The following is a 20,298-nucleotide window of genomic DNA, read 5'->3' on the forward strand; positions in this document are numbered from 1 at the left end:
TCATAAAATTTAAATCCACTGACCACTACCACTGATCAGTTAGAACTACTGCTACATTTACAGTTCCATTCTGACATAAATAACACAACCCCCCCCCCACTCAAAGTGCTTAACATATTCAGCTTTATTTACGCTGTTTAGTGCTTTAAAAGCTGTAGAAGCAGCCGTTCTGTAAAAGCACACACACCATCTGATGCAGTCCCAGCAGTAATGGAACAAAACATTGCTTTGAATTTTACCCATCTTAAGACCACTTACTAGTGATTTGTGATTTAAATGTACTCTTTCTTTCTTTCTTTCTTTCTTTCTTTCTTTCTTTCTTTCTTTCTTTCTTTCTTTATTTTTTACTTTCCTTTCAGTGCTGAAGCCATACCAGGCGCAAACTAGCCATTTGAAACGCTGTACTGAATTGCCCTCATTAGTGAAAAACGAAAAACGGAAGCTTGAACAAAGTTTTTCAGTTGCAATGCTGTCTTAAATTGGATGGAATGGAACAGCAAACTAATTTTTTAGCTTTTTGCAGAGCGGTCTATACAAGGAAATGATTGGTAAAAAAAAAAAAAATCTAAATAGCACAACCATATGCAAGTGGAAAGTCTGGTACAGTACTTAACTGTGGCTGGGATGTATCTGTGAAAATGTGTTTGAAGTAGCCAAAGCAATCCACATCTCTCCAGAGTTTTGATTACACTTTGAGTGGCCTGCTGATTAATTCAATGGCTTGTGGTAAAAAGGTAGCACAAATGTTAGCACAAAAGCTAGCACGAATAAAGTGAAATAACTTTATTGATTTATAACAAACAGGGGTAAATGGGGAAAGGTACACACTCCGATAAAATGATTCACAGAATAGAAAAATAGAAGGGCCATTTAGGTCTAAACTGACCCCCTTGAAAAAGGCTTTTGCAGCAGGTTCCCATGAGGAGTGAGACAGAACCGAATGATTCTACTTGTCATGATAAATATGGCAAATCCACACCATGATCAGCTCCCGCCCAGAAACCTATGTCCCCACTGTGGAAGGATGTTTATGGAAGACAATCTTACTCGGCTACAAGTGATCGCCAAAGTAGTAGCCGCAAAACCAGCAATTAAAGCCGCTTCCTGATACTTTGAACAAACTGGCAACGGACAATAGCTTTCAAGAGAGATGGAAAGCATTATTGCCCTAGGTGTACACACTAATTTTGTTTGTCCAGCTGCCATTTCTGGTGAAACAGGATTTTGGAATTTGTTTACTACTATTAGGATGGGTGTTTACATCAAAGATCATGATGCTGCTCTTACACGGCCTTCAGCAACTTGAAAATACTATTGTTAGTTGCCTGTCACAATGTCTCTATACAGAACCATTTCACTACTATTAAGAAGCCAAAAAGACATGATTGGGTCAGTTCAGTGTTGCAATGACAGATATTGGTTTTCTATTTCAAGGATCAGTCTGTGTGAGCCTCCTTCACACCTGTGCTTTTATATTCTGCTTTTGAACAAAGCACAGTTCTTTGTTACTCTCAAATACAGGGAACTGTGGTTTGCGCTAACTGCAGTTCAGATCAATCTGTGGTTTCAGAACTAAGCACAGTTCTCTTGGGTCTGAGATGGCCCATTGTTTTAACTGACCACTTTAGATCAAAAGCACGACAGAAGCAAGAAATTATTATAAGCAGTATCTGCATTCATAAAATTGGTTAATTTCTTTAGTAAGCGAGCACACCATTTGCTACATTTGTATGTTTGCCCTTCCTCTGAGGAATTCAGGACAACATATATGGGGATATCCTATTTTATACTTGCAATAGTTCATTGAAATAAAAGACAGCAAACAGCTTGCCCAAGAGGCTGCCCAGTGAACATTATTGATAATTTAATTTCTGTACCGCTTAATATATTTAAAATATGCACACACACACAAAAATATATTTAAGAAGAAGAAGAAGAGAAGAAGAGTTTGGATTTGATATCCCGCTTTATCACTACCCGAAGGAGTCTCAAAGCGGCTAACATTCTCCTTTCCCTTCCTCCCCCACAACAAACACTCTGTGAGGTGAGTGGGGCTGAGAGACTTCAAAGAAGTGTGACTAGCCCAAGGTCACCCAGCAGCTGCATGTGGAGGAGCGGAGATGCGAACCCGGTTCCCCAGATTACGAGTCTACCGCTCTTAACCACTACACCACACTGGCATATTAAAATATGCACACACACACAAAAAAAAAACCTGAAGCAACAACAGACAACTTAAACAATATGTATTACAAAAATACAGAATTACATATAAAAATGTTATAATTTTTTTGGCATGAGAGGGACAACTTTCTGGTCCAAGTCCAACACTGTATTGTTTACTAGACACTGACTCTCATCCCTCACTTTGCTTAATACAATAAATAAGCATGGAAAAACACCCATCCATGTATTATTGAGTAGAATCATAGAATTGTAGAGTTGGAAGGGATGCTGAGGATCAACCCCCCTGCAATGAAGGACTATGCAGCCATCGCATACAGGGATTGAACTTGCAACCTTGGCATTATCAGCACCAAGCTCTAGTCAACTGAGCTCTCTAGGCTAGTCTAAAGTAAACATAGAGCTCAGCACAGGGGAGATGTGACCCTGTTAATTCTCCTGTATCTTTTACCCCCCATTGACCATTATATCCCTCTGCATAGGCTGTCCAAGTTGGATATTTAGAGGCACTGGTTTGCAATGGTGCTGCTCCTGTTTGGATGGTACATCCCCAAAAGTGGTGCTGGTGAACTTGTGCTTGGCCCTTCATAGTTTTGCTTTGACACCAACATGAAACCGCTAGGAGACGCCATCCATATATTTGATCTGAGACATAACTAGAATACAGATGACATTTATTTCGCCAGAGGCAGGTAAGGCTGTAGGTATACTTAGTGTTTGGGTGCACCAAAGGACTGGATGAAGGTGAATGAACTGAGACTCAATCCAAGCAGCACGTAGCCGCACTGGGTAGGTGGACTGCCCACCCACCAGTTCTGGATGAGGGTTCATTCCCCCCTAAAGGATCGTGTCTGGGTCTGCCTCTTGATCCAGCACCATCATTAGTGGCTCAAATGCCCTCTGTGGCTCAAAGCACATTTCACCAGCATCTGCTGATGCACCAGCTGAGACTATACTTGGATGGAGGTGAGCTTGGCCACAGTTATTTTATGCATCTTTGGTAGCCTCCTGCTTAGACCACTGCAATGCACTGTACGCAGAGTTCCCTTTAAAAATGGTCTGGAAATTGTACCTGGTCCAGAACAGGGTGGCAAGCTTATTAACTAGAACTGGGCATTTTGATCATATTATGCCACTGCTTTACCAGCTGCTCCCAGTCAGTTTCTAACTTAAGTTTCTGGTTTAAAACAATAAAGTCTCCAATGAGCAGTAAGAATTACAGAAAGGGTAATTGGTGCTAGCTTGCCTTCAATAGACACACTCTATGCTACCCGAGTTAGGAAGAGAGCAGAGGGAATTGTCGCAGATCCTTTGCATCCCCGTCAGGACTTCGTACACAAAAACGGCTAGGTACAGGAACAGTTTTTTCCCTTGTGCCATTAAATTGTTAAATTCGTAGTTGTGTAGCGGAAGGGGAGGCCAGTTATGGGTGGGGTTTCTTTGCTGTGTCGTTGTATTGTGAGTGCAACAGTCTTTAAACCTCTTTTATTGACCACCATCATTACGCTTTCCATTTTTTAAGTTCAGAATAGAGAGTTGCTTTGGAAGAGGATAATCAGGCATCCGCACAACATGACCAGTCCAAGGAAGTTGATGTCGAAAAATCATTGCTTTGACACTGGTGATCTTTTCTTCTTCCAGTACACTGGTATTAGTTCGCCTGTCTTCCATTTTTCGGAGATACCGTTTTTGAATCTTTCGAGGAGTTGGAGATGGCGTTTGTAAGTGGTCATCATACAAATAGCACTCTTTTGAAAGAGCCTCCTCCGCCTCGTCTTCTGGGAAAGCCGACGGCGGCGGCGGCGGCGGCAGCAGCCCGTTCCCGCCCGGCGACGGGGGCGTGGAAGGGGCCGGGCGGAGGCGGAGGCCTGAGCAGCGCCCTCCTTCCTCTCTCGCGCTCCTTCGCCTCGCCGCCTTGCGAGGGGCGCGCGCGCCAAACAAAGGCAGGCTAGGCGCGCAAGGCACCGGGGGGGACCCAGCGCGCTGCGGCGGCGGTGACCCCACCTCAAGTCCCGCCACCCCCGGCGGGGAGCCCGCGGACGAAGCCAGCCCGGAGGAGAGAGCGGGGCCGGTGGGTGGGCGAGAGGCGCTTTCGGTGAGCCGGCGCGGCCGCCTCGCCCTCGCCGCGCGACCATGGCCATCGCCCACATCGCGACCGAGTACGTCTTCTCGGACTTCTTGCTGAAGGAGCCGTCGGAGAGCAAGTACAAGGGGCTGCGGCTGGAGCTGGCCGTCGACAAGCTGGTCACCTGCATCGCCGTCGGGCTGCCCCTGCTGCTCATCTCGCTGGCCTTCGCGCAGGAGATCTCCATAGGTAAGGGGCTGCTGCCCCACCCCGGGGCTGGCACCGCCCGCAGGCGACGGAGGGGCCGGGCCTAGGGCGAGATAGGTACTCATGCATAGGCACGCACCTTGCGACAGGGTAGGGGAGCGACTGTACCACTCCGGGCTTCAGGGGCGATAGGGATGTGACTGTACTCCTAGCATCTTTCCTCCCCCCCTCCCCCACCAATAAAATATTTGACGCACAAACACAGCTGCATAGTTGATAGGCATTGCCATTCAAGTGATGTGCGTGTCACATGATCAATTATTTGGGGCGGGGCTTACCTGACCACCACCACCACCTGCTTAAATGTTTTATTAAAGTTGGCATCCCTGGACTGTACCACTCCAGACTGCAGGTTATGGCTTTTAAAATTACTATGGATTCTGAAGGTTGCAAAAGCAAATAATCGGAGCTGTTCTCAATGTAAGGACGCTTGCAAGGCAATCCTAATCATAACTCAATTAATCCAGTGGGTTTTAATGGGTTAAATCTGCACAAAGGTGCATAGAACTGAAACAAGTTTTGTTCGAGTGGGGAAGCAGAGGCATTCTCCAGTGTAGACTGGGGAAATCATTATTAATACGTTTATGTCACAACTTTCAACTATTGGTATTTCCTCCTACCCATTTTATTCCCGCAACAACTCTTGTGAGGTAGGTCAGGTTGAGAGATAGGGACTGGCTGGCCCAGCATTTCCCAGTGAGTTTCCGGCCGAGTGAAGATTTGAACCCTGGTTGCCCGGATCCTAGTCCAGCACTTTCACCACTACACCACACTGGTTCATCTAATACCATAAGGAAAAGGTATTCGAACCGGTCAGGAAATACATTTGTCCTCACAAAGTTGTGTTCTGAGCATCCTAAGGCACATTATTTAAAGGCAGCGAGTTACAACTTCTGCAACCTCCCTAAAAACGAGCAGCATTTTGTGAAAAGCTCTTAAATCAGTTTTTGTTTTAATTCTTTGTCTGTCTGTTTCCCTCATCTTTACACTTCCACTGACAGTTCAAAGTCCTGCTTTATATATATATATATATATCTGGGTGTGGAAACTGGCTGTGCTGCCCTTTGATGCATGACTCAACAAAACGCCACTTACGCCGCATTTTAATAGCCCTGAAGCATTGTTTTGCAGGGTTTTTTTAATCAGAGAATTATGCCGCAGAGAAGGTGTAGTAGTTACAGTGTTGGCCTAATACCACGGAGGCCAGGGTTCAAATCCTCACGCAGCCATGAAGTTCACTTGGGCCGGTGAGTCACAGTCTCTCAGCCTGACCCACATGGGAGATGGGGGAGAACACCATTGTATGCCACTTTGAGCAACTTGGAGAAAAGATGGGATATAAATACACAAATAATAATCACAACATTTCCGCTTTGAAAAGGGAATTTTTCTTTTATGCTTTCCAACATTTTGACGAAGCCCAAAACAGCTTCATTGCTTGAGTACTTCTCAGATTCCAGGGCATGCCTGTACCAATATCCTTTGTTGCGTGCCTCTTGATTTCAGTTCCATAACAGCTGTTGCTCCTCCTTGTCTCAATGCTGATATCGTCACATGATTTCTTTTTAACCCATGCTTCATCCTCTAGGGCTACTGTATGGATTGTTGTTTGTTGGTAGCTAGCCTATGGCTGTTTTCCTTTATTGTAAAGCTGGTTCGAGGAAAGGAGAAACAGATGCCAATGTTTTAAGTACTGGAACCGATGGATTTTTCAGACAGAAGACAAAACTTGCATCATCCCCCGGAACAAAAACAGGGAGAAAAAATTGTAGGGCTTCAAGATTTCTGGCGGTTGTCTTGTCCAGTGTTATCCAAACTCACTTGCCAAGAAAAGGATTCCTTGTTTGGGACCCAGCTGCCAAGTCCCTCCCTGTGACCTAGAATCTATTGAACATGTTATCCCCATTGTCTGCAGATCCCGCCAGTAACCCACCCCCAAGACTCCAGTGACCTATTTATTCTCAACCAATCGCTCACGAATCACAAATCCAATCCAGACAACATAGCAATCTTGGGCCTCGTATTTTTTAACGCATATGGAGAAGAGATCAGTTTTAGTGCTTCTGTCCTTTTAAGAGCTCTGTTTGTAGAATATATGATATCACCATGCTGCAGGGGTTTGAATAAAATACTCTGTGGTGGAAGGAAGCCCGCCACCCTGCAGTACAGTGATGACTGAACATAGTCAGTAGTCACAGAATGCTGACTAGAGGAGAATCCAAAGCATGGCTAAGTCACGATCCTGTCAAGTTTTTCCTTGCACATTGGGACTTCCCCACTCCCTCCCCCTGTGCACTGTTGAAATCTGCTCTCTGGGTTCTCCCACTGGAACAGATTTGGGATGGGTGTGGGGCACACACAGGGGAGAGGAGGGGGATTCCGTTGTGCAAGTAGAAATCCTTGTGATGGCATAATGGTTACTTAGCACTGTGTATACATATTCAAAGGGACGCAGGTGGCGCTGTGGTCTAAACCACTGTGCCTCTTGGGCCTGCCAATTAGAAGGTTGGTGGTTCAAATCCCCACTACAGGGTGAGCTCCCGTTGCTCGGTCCCAGCTCCTGCCCACCTAGCAGTTCGAAAGCACGCCAAAAAAAGTGCAAATACAGTAGGTACCACTGTGGTGGGAAGGTAAACGGCATATCCATGCACTCTGGTTTCCGTCACAGTGTCCCGCTGCACCAGAAGCGGCTTAGTCATGCTGGCCACATGACCCAGAAAAACTGTCTGTGGACAAACGCTGGCTCCTTCGGCCTGTAAAGCAAGATGAGCGCCACAACCCCAGAGTCGTCTGTGACTGGACTTAACTGTCAGGGGTCCTTTACCTTTACCTATACCTATTCAAGGTGCTGATTTTGACCTATAAAGCCTTAAACGGTTCACGGCTGCAATACTTGAAGGACCGTCTCTCTCCATATGAACCAACCCAGACCCTGCAATACTCACCTGAGGCCCTTCTTCCTGTGCCTCTTCCTTGTGAGGTCTGGAGGATGACAACACGAGAACAGGCCTTTTCTGCAGTGGCCTCCCGTTTGTGGGGTGCTCTCCCCGGGGAGTTTCAGCTGTCACCATCATTACACACCTTTCGGCACCAGGCGAAAAACGTTCCTCTTCAATCACTAGCTCAGTTGGCTAGAGCATGGTCCTGATAACACCAAGGTCGCAGGTTGGATCCCTGTAAGGGATAGCTGCGTATTCCTGCATTGCAGGGGATTGGACTAGAAGACCCTTAGGGTCCCTTCCAACTCTATGACGCTTTGACTCTTAACCAACCCTTGGGCTGATTGACATCCAATGCCCTTTTAAATGTGTTATGGAAGTGGAGGGAGCTACTGGGTTGTTTCTGGGGGGGGGGGGGTTGTGTTGTTTTTTTACATTGTATTTTTATGTTGTGAATCGCCTGAGATCTACAGATGAAGGGCAGTATACATATTAAATTGATGATAATAATAACTTAATTGCTGGGGAACAACAGCGGCAGAGGGCAATTGCAGTCACATCCTGCTTTTGGGCTTCCCAGGGGCATCTAATTGGCCACTGTGGAAAACAAGGTGCTGAACTACCGGTAAATAGTCTGACCCAGAAGGATTGCTATTTTCTCAATGCTCTAAACCAGGAGAGGACAATGTGGTCCACTCCCAGTTGCATTGGAACGTTCAGTGCATATTATACTTTCGTTGCATACAGAGTTGTGTTTGTTTTGATTCAGTTCAATTCTCAGTATTCCTTTGTTGTTGGATACTAAACCAGGAGAGGACAATGTGGTCCCCTCCCAATAGTGCTGCACTGCAACTCCCATCATCCTTGACCACAGGGCCATGGAAGTTGCCATTCAACAACATGTCAAAGGTGGGTTGTTAGCTACGCCTGTTCTACATAATAAACCAACAATAGTAAACACTATTGTTCCTGCTGTAGCTAAGCGATGGTTAAGAACCTCAGTTCATAGGTTGTCTCCTCTAGGCAATCTCTGAGCAGTAAGCCAAGAACAAACCTCAGCTTTAGCTGTTGGTTTGACTGCAGCAAGAAAAACCCGTGAGCCCAGGTTCAAACGGTAAACCAAACCATGGCTTAGCCCTGGGTCGCGTGGCTGAAACACAGTCGGGATATAAGCACAGGGCCTGTGATCCTTGCTCTGGAACCTGCCCATTCGCAGCAAACCACAGTGTGCTTTAGCAATATTAGCTTAGTGTTACATGCAAACTGGGTCTCCGGGTCTCCACAGCAGAGACGCCAAGATTAAGTTTGCTCATCAGCTCACAAATTTATTTCTAACTTGAAGCAGTAATGGAAACAATATAAATCTGGAAAATAGCTATTGCATTTTTTTTACTCTTCCCAAAGCTGACTTGTCAGTTGAGGAGCATATAAACGAGCAAAACAGACATCCCAAACTACTTTATACAATGCTAAGAATAAGCAGTGGGACTTTCCATGGTTTAGGAATGACAAAACCTCACAGCTGCCAGAGGTCGTGTTTCATAGAGGGGAGGTTGAATTTTCATTTGGCTCAAGAGCTACAGCTGCTCTGCACGTCCCCTGGCCCACACCCATTGCAACGTTGGATACAGCCATTTCTTCGGAAGACAGCTCAGTCGGTGGAGCATGAGACTCTTAATCTCAGGGTTGTGGGTTTGAGTCCCACGTTGGGCAAAAGATTCCTACATTGCAGGGGGTTGGACTAGATGACCCTCGGGATCCCTTCCAAATCTATGACCCTATGAGCACTCCAGCTCAGAAAAGCTGCTTTTTCCTACCACACCACCCCCATGCTTCTCCTGCTTTTTCTCATCCTCATTTTCACAGCATCTGGGGTTTGGGTGTTGTTGTTTTTGGAGATTCCCATTTAACAGTTAATGATGGGTGTGTGAAGGAAACCAGTAGCACAAAACTCTGAAGGGTTCACCAGGAACCTCTGATGTTAAGAGAAACCCAGGGTTCAACTGTCGAGCCATAGTGCAAGAGTGCTTCATGTTATTTGGCAGCCCTGATCGTCCAGCTTTTCATGCCAGTGCCTAGAATGACAACAGTTTTTGTAGCCATAAAGCCCCCATCTCCTCGCTGCCTGGCATTTTGGAAGAAAAGGACCATTGGGATCCATGCCAAATTGGCTGAGGTTTAAAATAGACCCAGCTAGCTCACATAAACACACTGCTGTACTCATAAGGGAGCCCTGCGACTACTATGGCATTGATAGGACAACAGCCTTTGAAATTAATGTCAGCTATGACTCACACTAAATCTTTTCATCCGCACTGTAAACAGGGCCCCCTAAACTTTCTTTGCTGCACATTGTCGATGTGAATGTGGAGATTTATCAGATGTTGGACGCTTACTGACCGCAGCGTACGTTACAAGCATTTGTGACTTCAGCCTTTGTTGTAAAAGGGGATAGTCTTTTGCATAAGTAAATCTGATCTATGTTGGCGCATCCAGCAATAATTATTTCAGGGCTGCCAGGCACTGCAGATATGAGAGGTTTGCACATAAGACATTAGGAAGCCCTGCTGGCCATACCATGTGCAAAGGGAGCTTCCTTCACCTTGTGTTAAGCTTGATATCGGAGGTTCCTGGCGAAGCCTTCAGGATCTCATGCCTTTTCATTGGACACATTGGCTATCAGGTGTCTCTGTTTACTTGGTTTATGGCCCACTGCAGGTGTAATTCGCACTAGGGATCCTTTGTTTATTCCCTGTCACTGAGGAAGCACAAGCCAGTTCAACCTGCGCTGTAGAAAACTGTCTCCCTTCCTTGCATAACTTCACACACTCAAGAACACATTTGGTTTATCTCTCTCCCTCCCTGCTCCACTGCTCTTAACCTTTCAATTTCACACCCCTACTCCTTATCTTGCTCTGCCTCTACCTTTTTCTCTACACCCCACACTTAGAAGCTGTCTCCCTGCTGCTACTTCCAGCAACCTCACCCTGTTCACATGCTTCTTCTCTTCACATGCTTCTTTTGGGATGCGGGTGGCGCTGTGGTCTAAACCACGGAGCCTCTTGGGCTTGCCGATCAGAAGGTCGGCGGTTCGAATCCCCGCGATGGGGTGAGCTCCCGTTGCTCTGTGCCAGCTCCTGCCAACCTAGCAGTTCGAAAGCATGCCAGTGCAAGTAGATAAATAGGTACCACTGTGGCGGGAAGGTAAACGGCATTTCCATGCACTCTGGCTTCCATCACGGTGTTCTGTTGCACTAGAAGTGGTTTAGTCATGCTGGACACATGACCCAGAAAGCTGTCTGTGGATAAATGCCGGCTCCCTCGGCCTGAAAGCGAGATGAGCGCCATACCCCATAGTCACCTTTGACTGGACTTAACCATCCAGGAATCCTTTTTACCTTTACCTTTCTTTCTCTCTGCTTCCCTCCAGCTCCTTTCTCTGTTGCTTAGCCCAGGGCCCCACCTACGCTCCCCCACCCATGGGTCTTTTATCCTTGCATGGGTGGGGCATGACAGTGTTCCCGAAGTGCTCCCCTTGGTGTCCTGCTTCCCGGCTGTGCCCCTTCCTTTCCTGGGCAGATTGACAGCACAGAAAGACAGCTTCTCTGCTGCAGCCACTCTCTCTACGCACCGAGCTGTGTGCGTGTCTTTTTTATACACTGCTTCGCAGGTAGGAAACCTATGACCCTCCTGGTATTGTTAGACTACAGTTCCTATCAGCCCCAGCCAGCGGAGCCAATGGTCAGGCATGATGGGAGTTGCCGTTTAGCAGCCGAACCCAAAGGCTGCTCATTAACGGTTCCTCGCCATCCTGGGGGAAAAGCGACCACTGGGGTGTTTCAGGGTTCTGCCCTGGGCCCGTTGTTGTTCAACGCCTTTATAAATGACTTGGAAAGAAGGAATTGAGGGGGTGCTCATGAAATTTGCAGGTGACACCAAGCTGGGAAGGGTAGCTAATGCTGCAGAAGACAGAAGCACGATTCAAAATGACCTTAACAGATGGGAGAACTGGGCGCAAGCTAACAAAATGAAGAAATGACACTCATGTGATCCAAACTGTGTTTTGTAATGGTTAACCTTTTCCATGGGTTCACTGTTTCGAACTCCCCCTTGCATGTAGAAAAATCGCATGTCAGGAAGAAGGCTAGGCTTCCTGATTTTCTGTGTCCTCCCCGCCCACTTAAGCATTCAGACATGAACACGTGTTTGCTCAGTGCATGTCTGTTCACACGCCATACCTGCAGCATGAAATGGTGTCACCTAGGCAAAACCTCCTTTACTTGCTCCTGCTGCCTGTCAAAATGGGTTCCAAACCCTCCGTTTTTGTATTGTACCCTGTATATTTCACGCTGTCCCCCTTTTACAGTGCATCCTTCTTTACTTGCTAGGTACCCAGATGAGCTGCTTTTCTCCAAGTACATTTTCCTGGCGCCAGGCTGCTTACGTGGACTCCTACTGCTGGGCGGCTGTACAGCAAAAACAGCTTTCACAGAGTGACTCGGGGCACCTTCCACTCTGGCTTCATAAAGTTTGTATAATGGGCCTTCGACATCTTCTTTATTCTGGGTAATAAAAACCCAGCTCAGGCACCTGAAGCTGTAGCACGCATTCCCACTGGCATTCATGGTGTTACTCATCTGTGTTTTGATTGTTATCGTTCATTAGCTGCCTTTGCCCTAATACCCCAGAGCTTTTAAACCTGTCATTGTTAGAAGTAGTAGTTTTATTTTTATTTTTAAAAATAGCAGTACTGTAATAATAATAACAACAACCCCCTTGGCCCAATTATGTCTCTTTCCATTTGAAAGCAGCAAATTATAGGGTAAAAGCTTTCCTAATCTGTGCCATTTCAGGTGGAATCATTTCATGATTGAATATCCTCTCTCTCTCTCTCTCTCTCTCTCTCTTTCTTTCTTTCTTTCTTTCTTTCTTTCTTTCTCTCTCTCTCACACACATATTGAAAGCAGTCTTCTTTGAAACGTGGGCGGGGGGCGATGCCAGGAAGAAGAGCTGGCAATCACATCCATAGATTTGAACCACATTTAACATGAATAGCCTCCCCCAAAGAATTCTGGGAACTGCACTTTATCCCTCACCCGCATTGTCAGTGCGTGGAAATCAGTATGAGCAGGAGGACATTTAGGAAGCAGGGGGTGGTGCGTAGGTGAGCAAAGCTAACCAAGCAAGGACACAGCCCCTAGTGTAGATATAAAGAGGAAATGAATGAGTTGGGACTGTTGCTTGCACTTAACAGAAGCTGTTGCGGGCCATGGAAACCTATGTCGCCACGCATTTGTGAATGGGTTCATAGAGCTCTTCGCTTGGTTTTGCTCGCAGTCTTTTTTTTAAAAATTATTTATTTCAGATCCATACAAGAAAAGATAAAAACCATGCAAGCATTAAACCATCAAAATACATTTCCCCCTTTCCCCACTACTCCCCACTCCCCCTCACCCCTGTGTGATCTCATTAAATCTCTATTTTACTTTCATCTCTTTCACTGTGTTACTTATTACTATAATTGAAACAAAATAGAAAATTCTTTCCAGAAGCACCTTAGAGACCAGCTGAGTTTGTTCTTGGTATGAGCTTTCGTGTGCATGCACACTTCTTCAGATACACTGAAACAGAAGTCACCAGATCCTTAAATAACTACTATAATTGTTATCTTATTTTACATATTTCATCTTGTTTACCCCCACCCGTTTCATTACATATCTATCAAAATGTCAAATACGGAGCACTGTAATTTCACGTTATCTTTCACGCCTTGCCACTCCTTTATTACTTCTTGATTCGAACGGCCTCTAATACAAGCCGTTAATTTTGCCAGTTCTAGCAATTCATACATTTTGCTTCTGCATTCAATTAATGATGGGGTTTTCTCTCCTTTCCAGTTTTTCCCTATTAATAATCTGGCTGCCGCTGTGGCGTATAGAAAAACGTTTATATTATTTTTGGGGGTCTCATCCATAATTATCCCTAATAAAAAGGATTCTGTTTTTTTTTTTTTGTAAATGTAATTTTGAATAATTTATTTAATTCTTCATAAATCTCATTCCAGAATCTACTTATTACCTTGCAATCCCACCATAAATGATAGAAAGTGCCCACTTCTTTTTTTAACATTTCCAGCATTGATTAGACTGTTTTTTGTATATTTTTGATAGTATCTCTGGAGTGATGTGCCACCGGTAGAACATTTTAAGCATATTTTCTTTTATTGTTATACAGGCCGTGAATTGCATTTCCCTTCCCCAAAGTCTGAAAGACTTGGGAGAGCTGGCAGTCCTTTTGAAGGGCATTCACTTTGATATTGTTCTTGCAAGTTTACAGCAGTGCTAGTTCAGAATGATAAAGCCAGAGAGAAGCAGCTGCTTCTTACATAAAGGAAGCGAGGAATGGGCAGATGAGCTTGCGGGGGAGGAAAACAAGGTTAAGGGGAAAGGTTGAGAGCATAGCCGTCAACTTTCCCCTTTTTTGCGGGAAATTCCCTTATTCCAGCGCCATTTCCCATTGCAAAGAAAGGGAAAGTTGTGAGCTATGGCCGTTTCCCAATGCAAAAAAAAGGAAGGTTGACAGCTCTGGTTGAGAGCCAGAAAGCAGTTGAACGCAAATAGGCTTCTCGTCTAGTCTTAATTCTCTAGCTGTCACGCAAAAAAACAAAACAAAAGGCCCTCTTGGTTGGAGTAAGAGCTTTTCAAGACTGATTTGATTCCCTGACGGTTCCCAAGATTGGATCATTTCCCAGATACAGACTCATTTTGCAGAGGAATAAAGAATGTGTGAGCCAGGCAGCCGGCTCAGTTCCAGCCTGACCTCTGCCCTGCTTCCATGTTGTCCCATACTGCCGCAGCTCCTCTCGTCTATTTTTTTTTCTCACTACATCACAATGGTGGCTGAATTCTCAAGGCCAGTTTGCTCTTACACCCCAGATTCATGTTCTACCTATCAACCTGTTGTTTGGAGTTGTCCTTCATCCCAAGGCCATTCACATGCGGCAACATCAATAGTGTGTTGTACTTAACCGCATCAGTATGCCACTGCTCTTACACCCTCTCTGGCTTTGGATGACCAACTTTTTTTCCATTGGTCCTGCTCCCATCCCTTTTACAGCCTCTGGCATACCAAAGAAAGAGGGCACTTCTGCAGTCATGTTGGCACAATAAGATGCTCTGTATCTGGTTTTTCAGTCTGCTGTTAAAATCGCAGCGCCAGTGCCAGCTAAAATGTTGGCATGCTTGCTCTTATTTATTCATTTATTTCAAAGACGCTATATTCTGCTTTTTAGTGGTTCTTCCAAGGCGCTCAGCCTCAGTCTCTTGCACAATCCTAGGCAAGTCTACTGAGAAGTAAGCCCCTTTAAGTTAGTGGGACCTACTCCCAGGTAAATGTGTACCTGGATTGCGGTGAATGTTATTATTAGTACGCTTTCCAGACCTGTATCACAAAAATAATCCCAATATTAGGAATATGGGGAATAACGGAAACTGCCTTATACTGACTCAGACCATTGATCTATCTAGCTCAGTTCTGTCTGCACTGGTTGGCAGCAGCTCTCCAGGATTTCAGATATTTGCAGCCCGACCTGGAAATGCTGGCGACCTTCTGCATACAAAGCAAATGCTTTGTCACTGAGCCACATAATCAGTTTGCAAAATGTCTCAGCAACCCTCCTTGCCTCTTATTATTTAACAGATTGCGGATGGATCTGAACTAATTCCCTATCCTGGTTATTTTCTTCCGCAGTTTTTCCCATACATCCTCCTGCTGGTTGCAATCCTACTGTACCTGCCATGTCTCTTCTGGCGCTTCACCTCGGCCCCCCACCTTTGCTCTGACCTGAAATTTATTATGGAAGAACTCGACAAAGCCTATAACAGGGCAATCAAAGCCGCAAACAGCTGCCGCAATGGGGACGTGAGGGGCTCATCTCCGGCCATTAATGAGAATATGGCTCAGAGGTAACATCCCATGCCTTTCCATTTTTTTGAATTAAAATGTACTTGAGTTGGAATAATAGGTAAGCTGCTCACATCCAGAGTCTGACAACTTCTGGAGGGCCACAGGGACTTAGATAATTGGAGGCTTTTCTTCGCTGCACCTGCCATCAGAAGTTAGGCAGGTGACAATCAGAAAAGAGCCTTCTCTGTGGTGGGCTGCTCACCTGCCTCACCATTTTAATTGAATTTCAAGCAGTTCTCCATTCTGCCATCCCATTGCAACCCACACACACACCATCATCATCCTCATGAGAGCCAGTGTGGTGTAGTGGTTAAGAGCAGTGCACTCGTAATCTGGTGAACCGGGTTCGCTTCCATGCTCCTCCACATGCAGCTGCTGGGTGACCTTGGGCTAGTCACACTTCTCTCTGAAGTCTCTCAGTCTCACTTACCTCACAGATACAGGTGGGTAGCCGTGTTGGTCTGCCATAGTCAAAACAAAATCGAAAATTCTTTCTAGTAGCACCTTAGAGACCAACTGAGTTAGTTGCTGGTATGAGCTTTCGTGTGCATGCACACTTCTTCAGATACACACGAAAGCTCATACCAGCATGCACACGAAAGCTCATACCAGCAACTAACTCAGTTGGTCTCTAAGGTGCTACTAGAAAGAATTTTCGATTTTGTTTTTACCTCACAGAGTGTTTGTCGTGGGGGAGGAAGGGAAAGGAGATTGTTAGCCGCTTTGAGACTCCTTAGGGTGGTGATAAAGCAGGATATCAAATCCAAACCCTTCTTCTTCTTCTTCTTCTTCTTCTTCTTCTTCTTCTTCTTCTTCTTCTTCTTCTTCTTGGAGGAAGTAGACTCTATCCTGCAAAAGCATGCGCTGCAATAAACACAGTAGTCTTTGGGGTGCCATAATGCACTCTATTGTTTTTGCTGTAATGGACCAACACAATTGCTCTTCCAGAACGCATCTGAAAAAAATATGACACTGGTGCTTTGGAATCTGAGTCCTCCCAGTGTTTTGTGTGTGTGTGTGTGTTGTGCAGCATCTGAGCAAATGAAATCCTGGTGTAATGGCTCTGGATATTGTCTCTTTGGTGTGTGTCCCCTCCCCCTCCAGTTTCTGGGAAATATCCGAAAGCCACTTCAAATACCCCATTGTGGAACAGTACCTGAAGACAAAGAAGGGCTCCAAGAGCTTAATAATCAAGTACATTGTTTGCCGTTTGCTGACCCTGATGATCATTCTGCTTTCCTGCCTCTACTTGGGATATTACATCAGCCTCTCCTCAATGACTGATGAGTTTATCTGCAACATCAAAACCGGGATATTGAAGAACGACACCACTGTTCCCGAACGCTTCCAGTGCAAACTGATTGCCGTCGGTGTCTTCCAGCTCCTCAGCTATATCAACATCATTGTGTACCTCTTGCTCATGCCCATTGTGCTCTATGCGCTGCTGGTCCCTTTCAGGCAGCGCTCAGACATTCTGCAAGTGTACGAGCTCCTGCCGACGTTTGACGTCCTCAAAGTCAAAACCAAGCACTACAACGACTTGAGCCTCTACCTCCTCTTCCTTGAGGAAAACGTCAGCGAGCTTAAATCTTACAAGTGCCTCAAAGTTCTGGAGAACCTGAAAGGCAGTGGCGAGAAGTTCGACCCCATGCAGCTCCTGATGAATCTCGGCTCGATTAAAACAGACGTTGCAGACGGCACGCCAGCCACCGTCAAAGGCGACTCTGGAAAGAAAGCAGAGCCGGAAAATGCAAACAGTGCGCTAGAACTGAAGGGTAAAGTCGTTTCGCTTCGTTTTATGTTATGCATATATCACTGCTCCTAATATATTGACCAAAGTGGTTTGCAAGTTTTTAAATAGTACAGGAAAAGCTATGAAACACCTCATTTTGTTAAGGATTAAAAAACGCCACAGCTAGAACAAGCAAACACAGGCCTAGGCATTTTGAGGAGGAGGAGTATTAATTGCCTCAGACTAATGCCTCCAGATAATTTACAAAAGCATATCATAAGTGTACAGTTCTAAAATGCAGCAGCTTAAAACACCATAAAACAATGCCATTCCGTTGAACCTTTCTAGACTTAAAGTAGCATTTGGAATGTGAAGTCACGGATCACACATCCAACACATTTTCATCTTGAAGTAAGCCTGCTTAATTCAAAGGGATTTATTCCCCACCCACCCCAAATGTGTACAAGATGGTCACCCCAATGTCTTTAAAGTACCAGTTAGGAAAGAAATGCTGTGGACTACAATGCAAGGCCTCCTTTCACACTTGCTCCATTCCTAGCGTTATATCCCAGCTATCCTAGAATCTGTGGGTATTTCTCAAATGCCTCCGATATAAAGGACTGGAAGCCCCTCTTCTCTCACACATACACGCACACGGACATTGTGCTTGAGGGAAACAAGACTAGAGCGGACACTCGGGTTGCGAACGTGATCTGTGCACATTCGTAACCCGCAGCACCGCTTCTGCGCATGCGCGAAGTGCAATTTAGCAGTTCTGCGCATACGCAATTGCCGAAACCCGGAAGTAACCCGTTCCAGTACTTCCGGATTCGGCGCGAGCCCAACCTGAAAAAACGTAACCCGCAGCGTTCGCATCCTGAGGTATGACTGTACTTGTTTTTGATTTCTAAGGAAAAAAATAATTGAGCTTCCATTTGCCACGACTTGTTGTTTTTCAGATGCAACAGAACTGACGTCACCTGGCAACGGAGAAAAAGCAGGAAAAGAAGACGCCAAACTTCGCCAGAGGCTTCTTGATTCTTCTTGCTGATGGGCCCACGTAGCGATTTGTGGATTGTGACTGTTCTTCCCAGTTACTCCAGCGTACTGAACCATACTGAACACTGGGTGCTCGTCTCATTGTTGAGTGTGTAAGGGGGCTGGGCCTGAGGGCAAACCATAGTTTACAAGCTTTTTATATGCCTATGTTTACATGCCTGCCCAGCCCCTATGTCTTATCGCCTACTGTTGAGGTTATTTATGCCAATTCTGTGGTACAGAAACGATGGAAGAAAGTCCATGTTGTAAGTAGGACATGGGGAGAAATATGCTGGGTGACCCGAAGAAAAAAGGAGTTAGCTCTTCTCACCAATGGAACGCTTGGGGCCTAGTTGTACACAGGTGTGGATATCACAGCATAAGCTTAACTATGTCTACTCTGAAGTAAATCCTATTGAATTTACTCCTAGGTAAGGATTGCAGCCTTAATCACTCTACACATGAATCTGGTTCGCATGTGTGCATGTACGCACTTGTTTCCCGTTCGATTAATGACCATGCACTTAAAACGAAGCTAACCAGCAACTAGAGCTCTGAAATTAGGAATATTTCATGGACTTGGATCAACGCACACCACACAAAGAGGGGGAGTGAACTGTGAGGATAAGACTGCAGAGGGGGAAATGCTGGTTTGTTTGTTTTTCATGATCTTTGCAAACATGGGGAAATCATGTCCTCTTTCAGTTGTTTGCCAAAACAAATATGCACCTGCTAAATATATACATATTAATCTGCTGTGGTGTCAGAACCGCCACTGTGATTGCACAGAGGGATGCTGTGAGAATATGCATAATAATTCAGGTAACGTGGATAAACGGTGCTCCTCTTGTTCTCGTTATTTCAGTTGTGACGCACATGCAAGAGATCCATGTGCCCCTTAGGTTTTTCCTGCAATCTTCTGTGTGGAAAATGCTTAGGACTTTCTGTGGTCAGCTGCTACCGTGCTGCTGGGGAAGGTGCCCTACGGTCACCCCTGCCCCTTAGAGAAAACAGTGAGGACAGCCCTAAAAACTGAATTAGGCCTGTTGCTTTTGGAAGATGACTGACCGCAAAACTGGGCTTTCTTTGCAGCCGGGGTTCCTCCTTGCACAGAGGAACTCCTCATGCGCACAAGTGTAGATCTCTTTCCCACTATATCCAAAGGCGTGGATGTTGCAGGCAGCAGCAGCCAGGGTGCAGCCGTGGCATGACAGAAGCAGCAGCAGTGGGTGGGGCTGCCTTGTAGGGACCGCAGTCCTCCCGGGTGCTCTTCAAACTGCAAGCAGGAAAACCCATTTTTAAGGACAAGGCTATACTTGTTTTGAAAAACACCATTTCAGCGCTATCCACATTGATGCAGTGTTTTCTTCTAATGCTACTTGTGTTACGCCGGCATCTGTGGAGAACCTTTGTGCCTCCGGATGTCCCTGAGCTACAAGTCCCCTCTTCATGGGCCATGCTGCTGGGGCAGGTGGGAGTTGTAGTTTAACAAAGGGCCAGAGGTACCTGTATTAAGGGAGATTTGACAAAGATCTACAATAGGGCTCAAAGCAACCTTAACCTTACCAACTGTTGCCTTCAGCATTCAGTGTCGATGGTCTTTTAACGGTGACAAAATGCAGATTATTCGCAGCTTAAAGGGAGGTTTTGTAATGTTTAGCTCAGACACTGAGGTCCAGCTCCAAAGGCCTCCTTGTGGTGGTTCTCTCACTGTGAGAAGTGAGGTTACAGGGAACCAGGCAGAGGGCCTTCTCGGTAGTGGCACCTGCCCTGTGGAACGCCCTCCTGTCAGATGTCAAGGAAATAAACAACTATCTGACTTTTAGAAGACTTCTGAAGGCAACCCTGTAGTGGGAAGTTTTTATGTGCTGTAAGCTGCCCAGAGTGGCTGGGGAAACCCAGCCAGATGGGCAGGGTATAAATAATAAAGTTTGTAGGTCTGTCATCCCTGTCCAACCCCCAGCGTTTTTGGATAAAGGACTGGCAAATGCAGTCTTTGAGCCATTGAGACTCTTGAAAGCTGCTGCCAGTTGTAGTAGGCAGAGCACTTTTCAGTGCTCTGAAAAGAGAGCTCCCTATGTATATGTATATGTATATGTATATGTATA

At 45.7% G+C, this 20,298-nt stretch overlaps 1 protein-coding gene across 1 annotated transcript; it reads left to right on the forward strand.

The window, feature by feature from the left end:
- Nucleotides 1–4,276: 4,276 nt before the first annotated feature.
- On the forward strand, nucleotides 4,277–19,340 carry PANX1 (pannexin 1). The gene is made up of 5 exons (XM_033146133.1): nucleotides 4,277–4,498; nucleotides 11,844–11,983; nucleotides 15,205–15,419; nucleotides 16,525–17,195; nucleotides 18,112–19,340. Exons 1-5 carry the CDS (start codon nucleotides 4,318–4,320, stop codon nucleotides 18,201–18,203), a joined length of 1,299 nt encoding a protein of 432 aa, XP_033002024.1. The 5' UTR covers nucleotides 4,277–4,317; the 3' UTR covers nucleotides 18,204–19,340.
- Nucleotides 19,341–20,298: the final 958 nt, after the last annotated feature.

This window comes from Lacerta agilis, chromosome 4 (assembly GCF_009819535.1).
Source record: "Lacerta agilis isolate rLacAgi1 chromosome 4, rLacAgi1.pri, whole genome shotgun sequence".
In the NCBI taxonomy this organism is placed as follows: Eukaryota; Metazoa; Chordata; class Lepidosauria; order Squamata; family Lacertidae; genus Lacerta; species Lacerta agilis.

What these genes read in the sequence shown, in the direction of transcription:
- PANX1 (XM_033146133.1), top strand. Translation starts at nt 4,318, where the DNA reads ATGGCCATCGCCCACATCGCGACCGAGTACGTCTTCTCGGACTTCTTG. An exon ending in CGCGCAGGAGATCTCCATAG is followed by an intron (nt 4,499 to 11,843) that starts GTAAGGGGCTGC and finishes TTTACTTGCTAG; the next exon opens with GTACCCAGATGAGCTGCTTT. An exon ending in CAGTGCGCTAGAACTGAAGG is followed by an intron (nt 17,196 to 18,111) that starts GTAAAGTCGTTT and finishes GTTGTTTTTCAG; the next exon opens with ATGCAACAGAACTGACGTCA.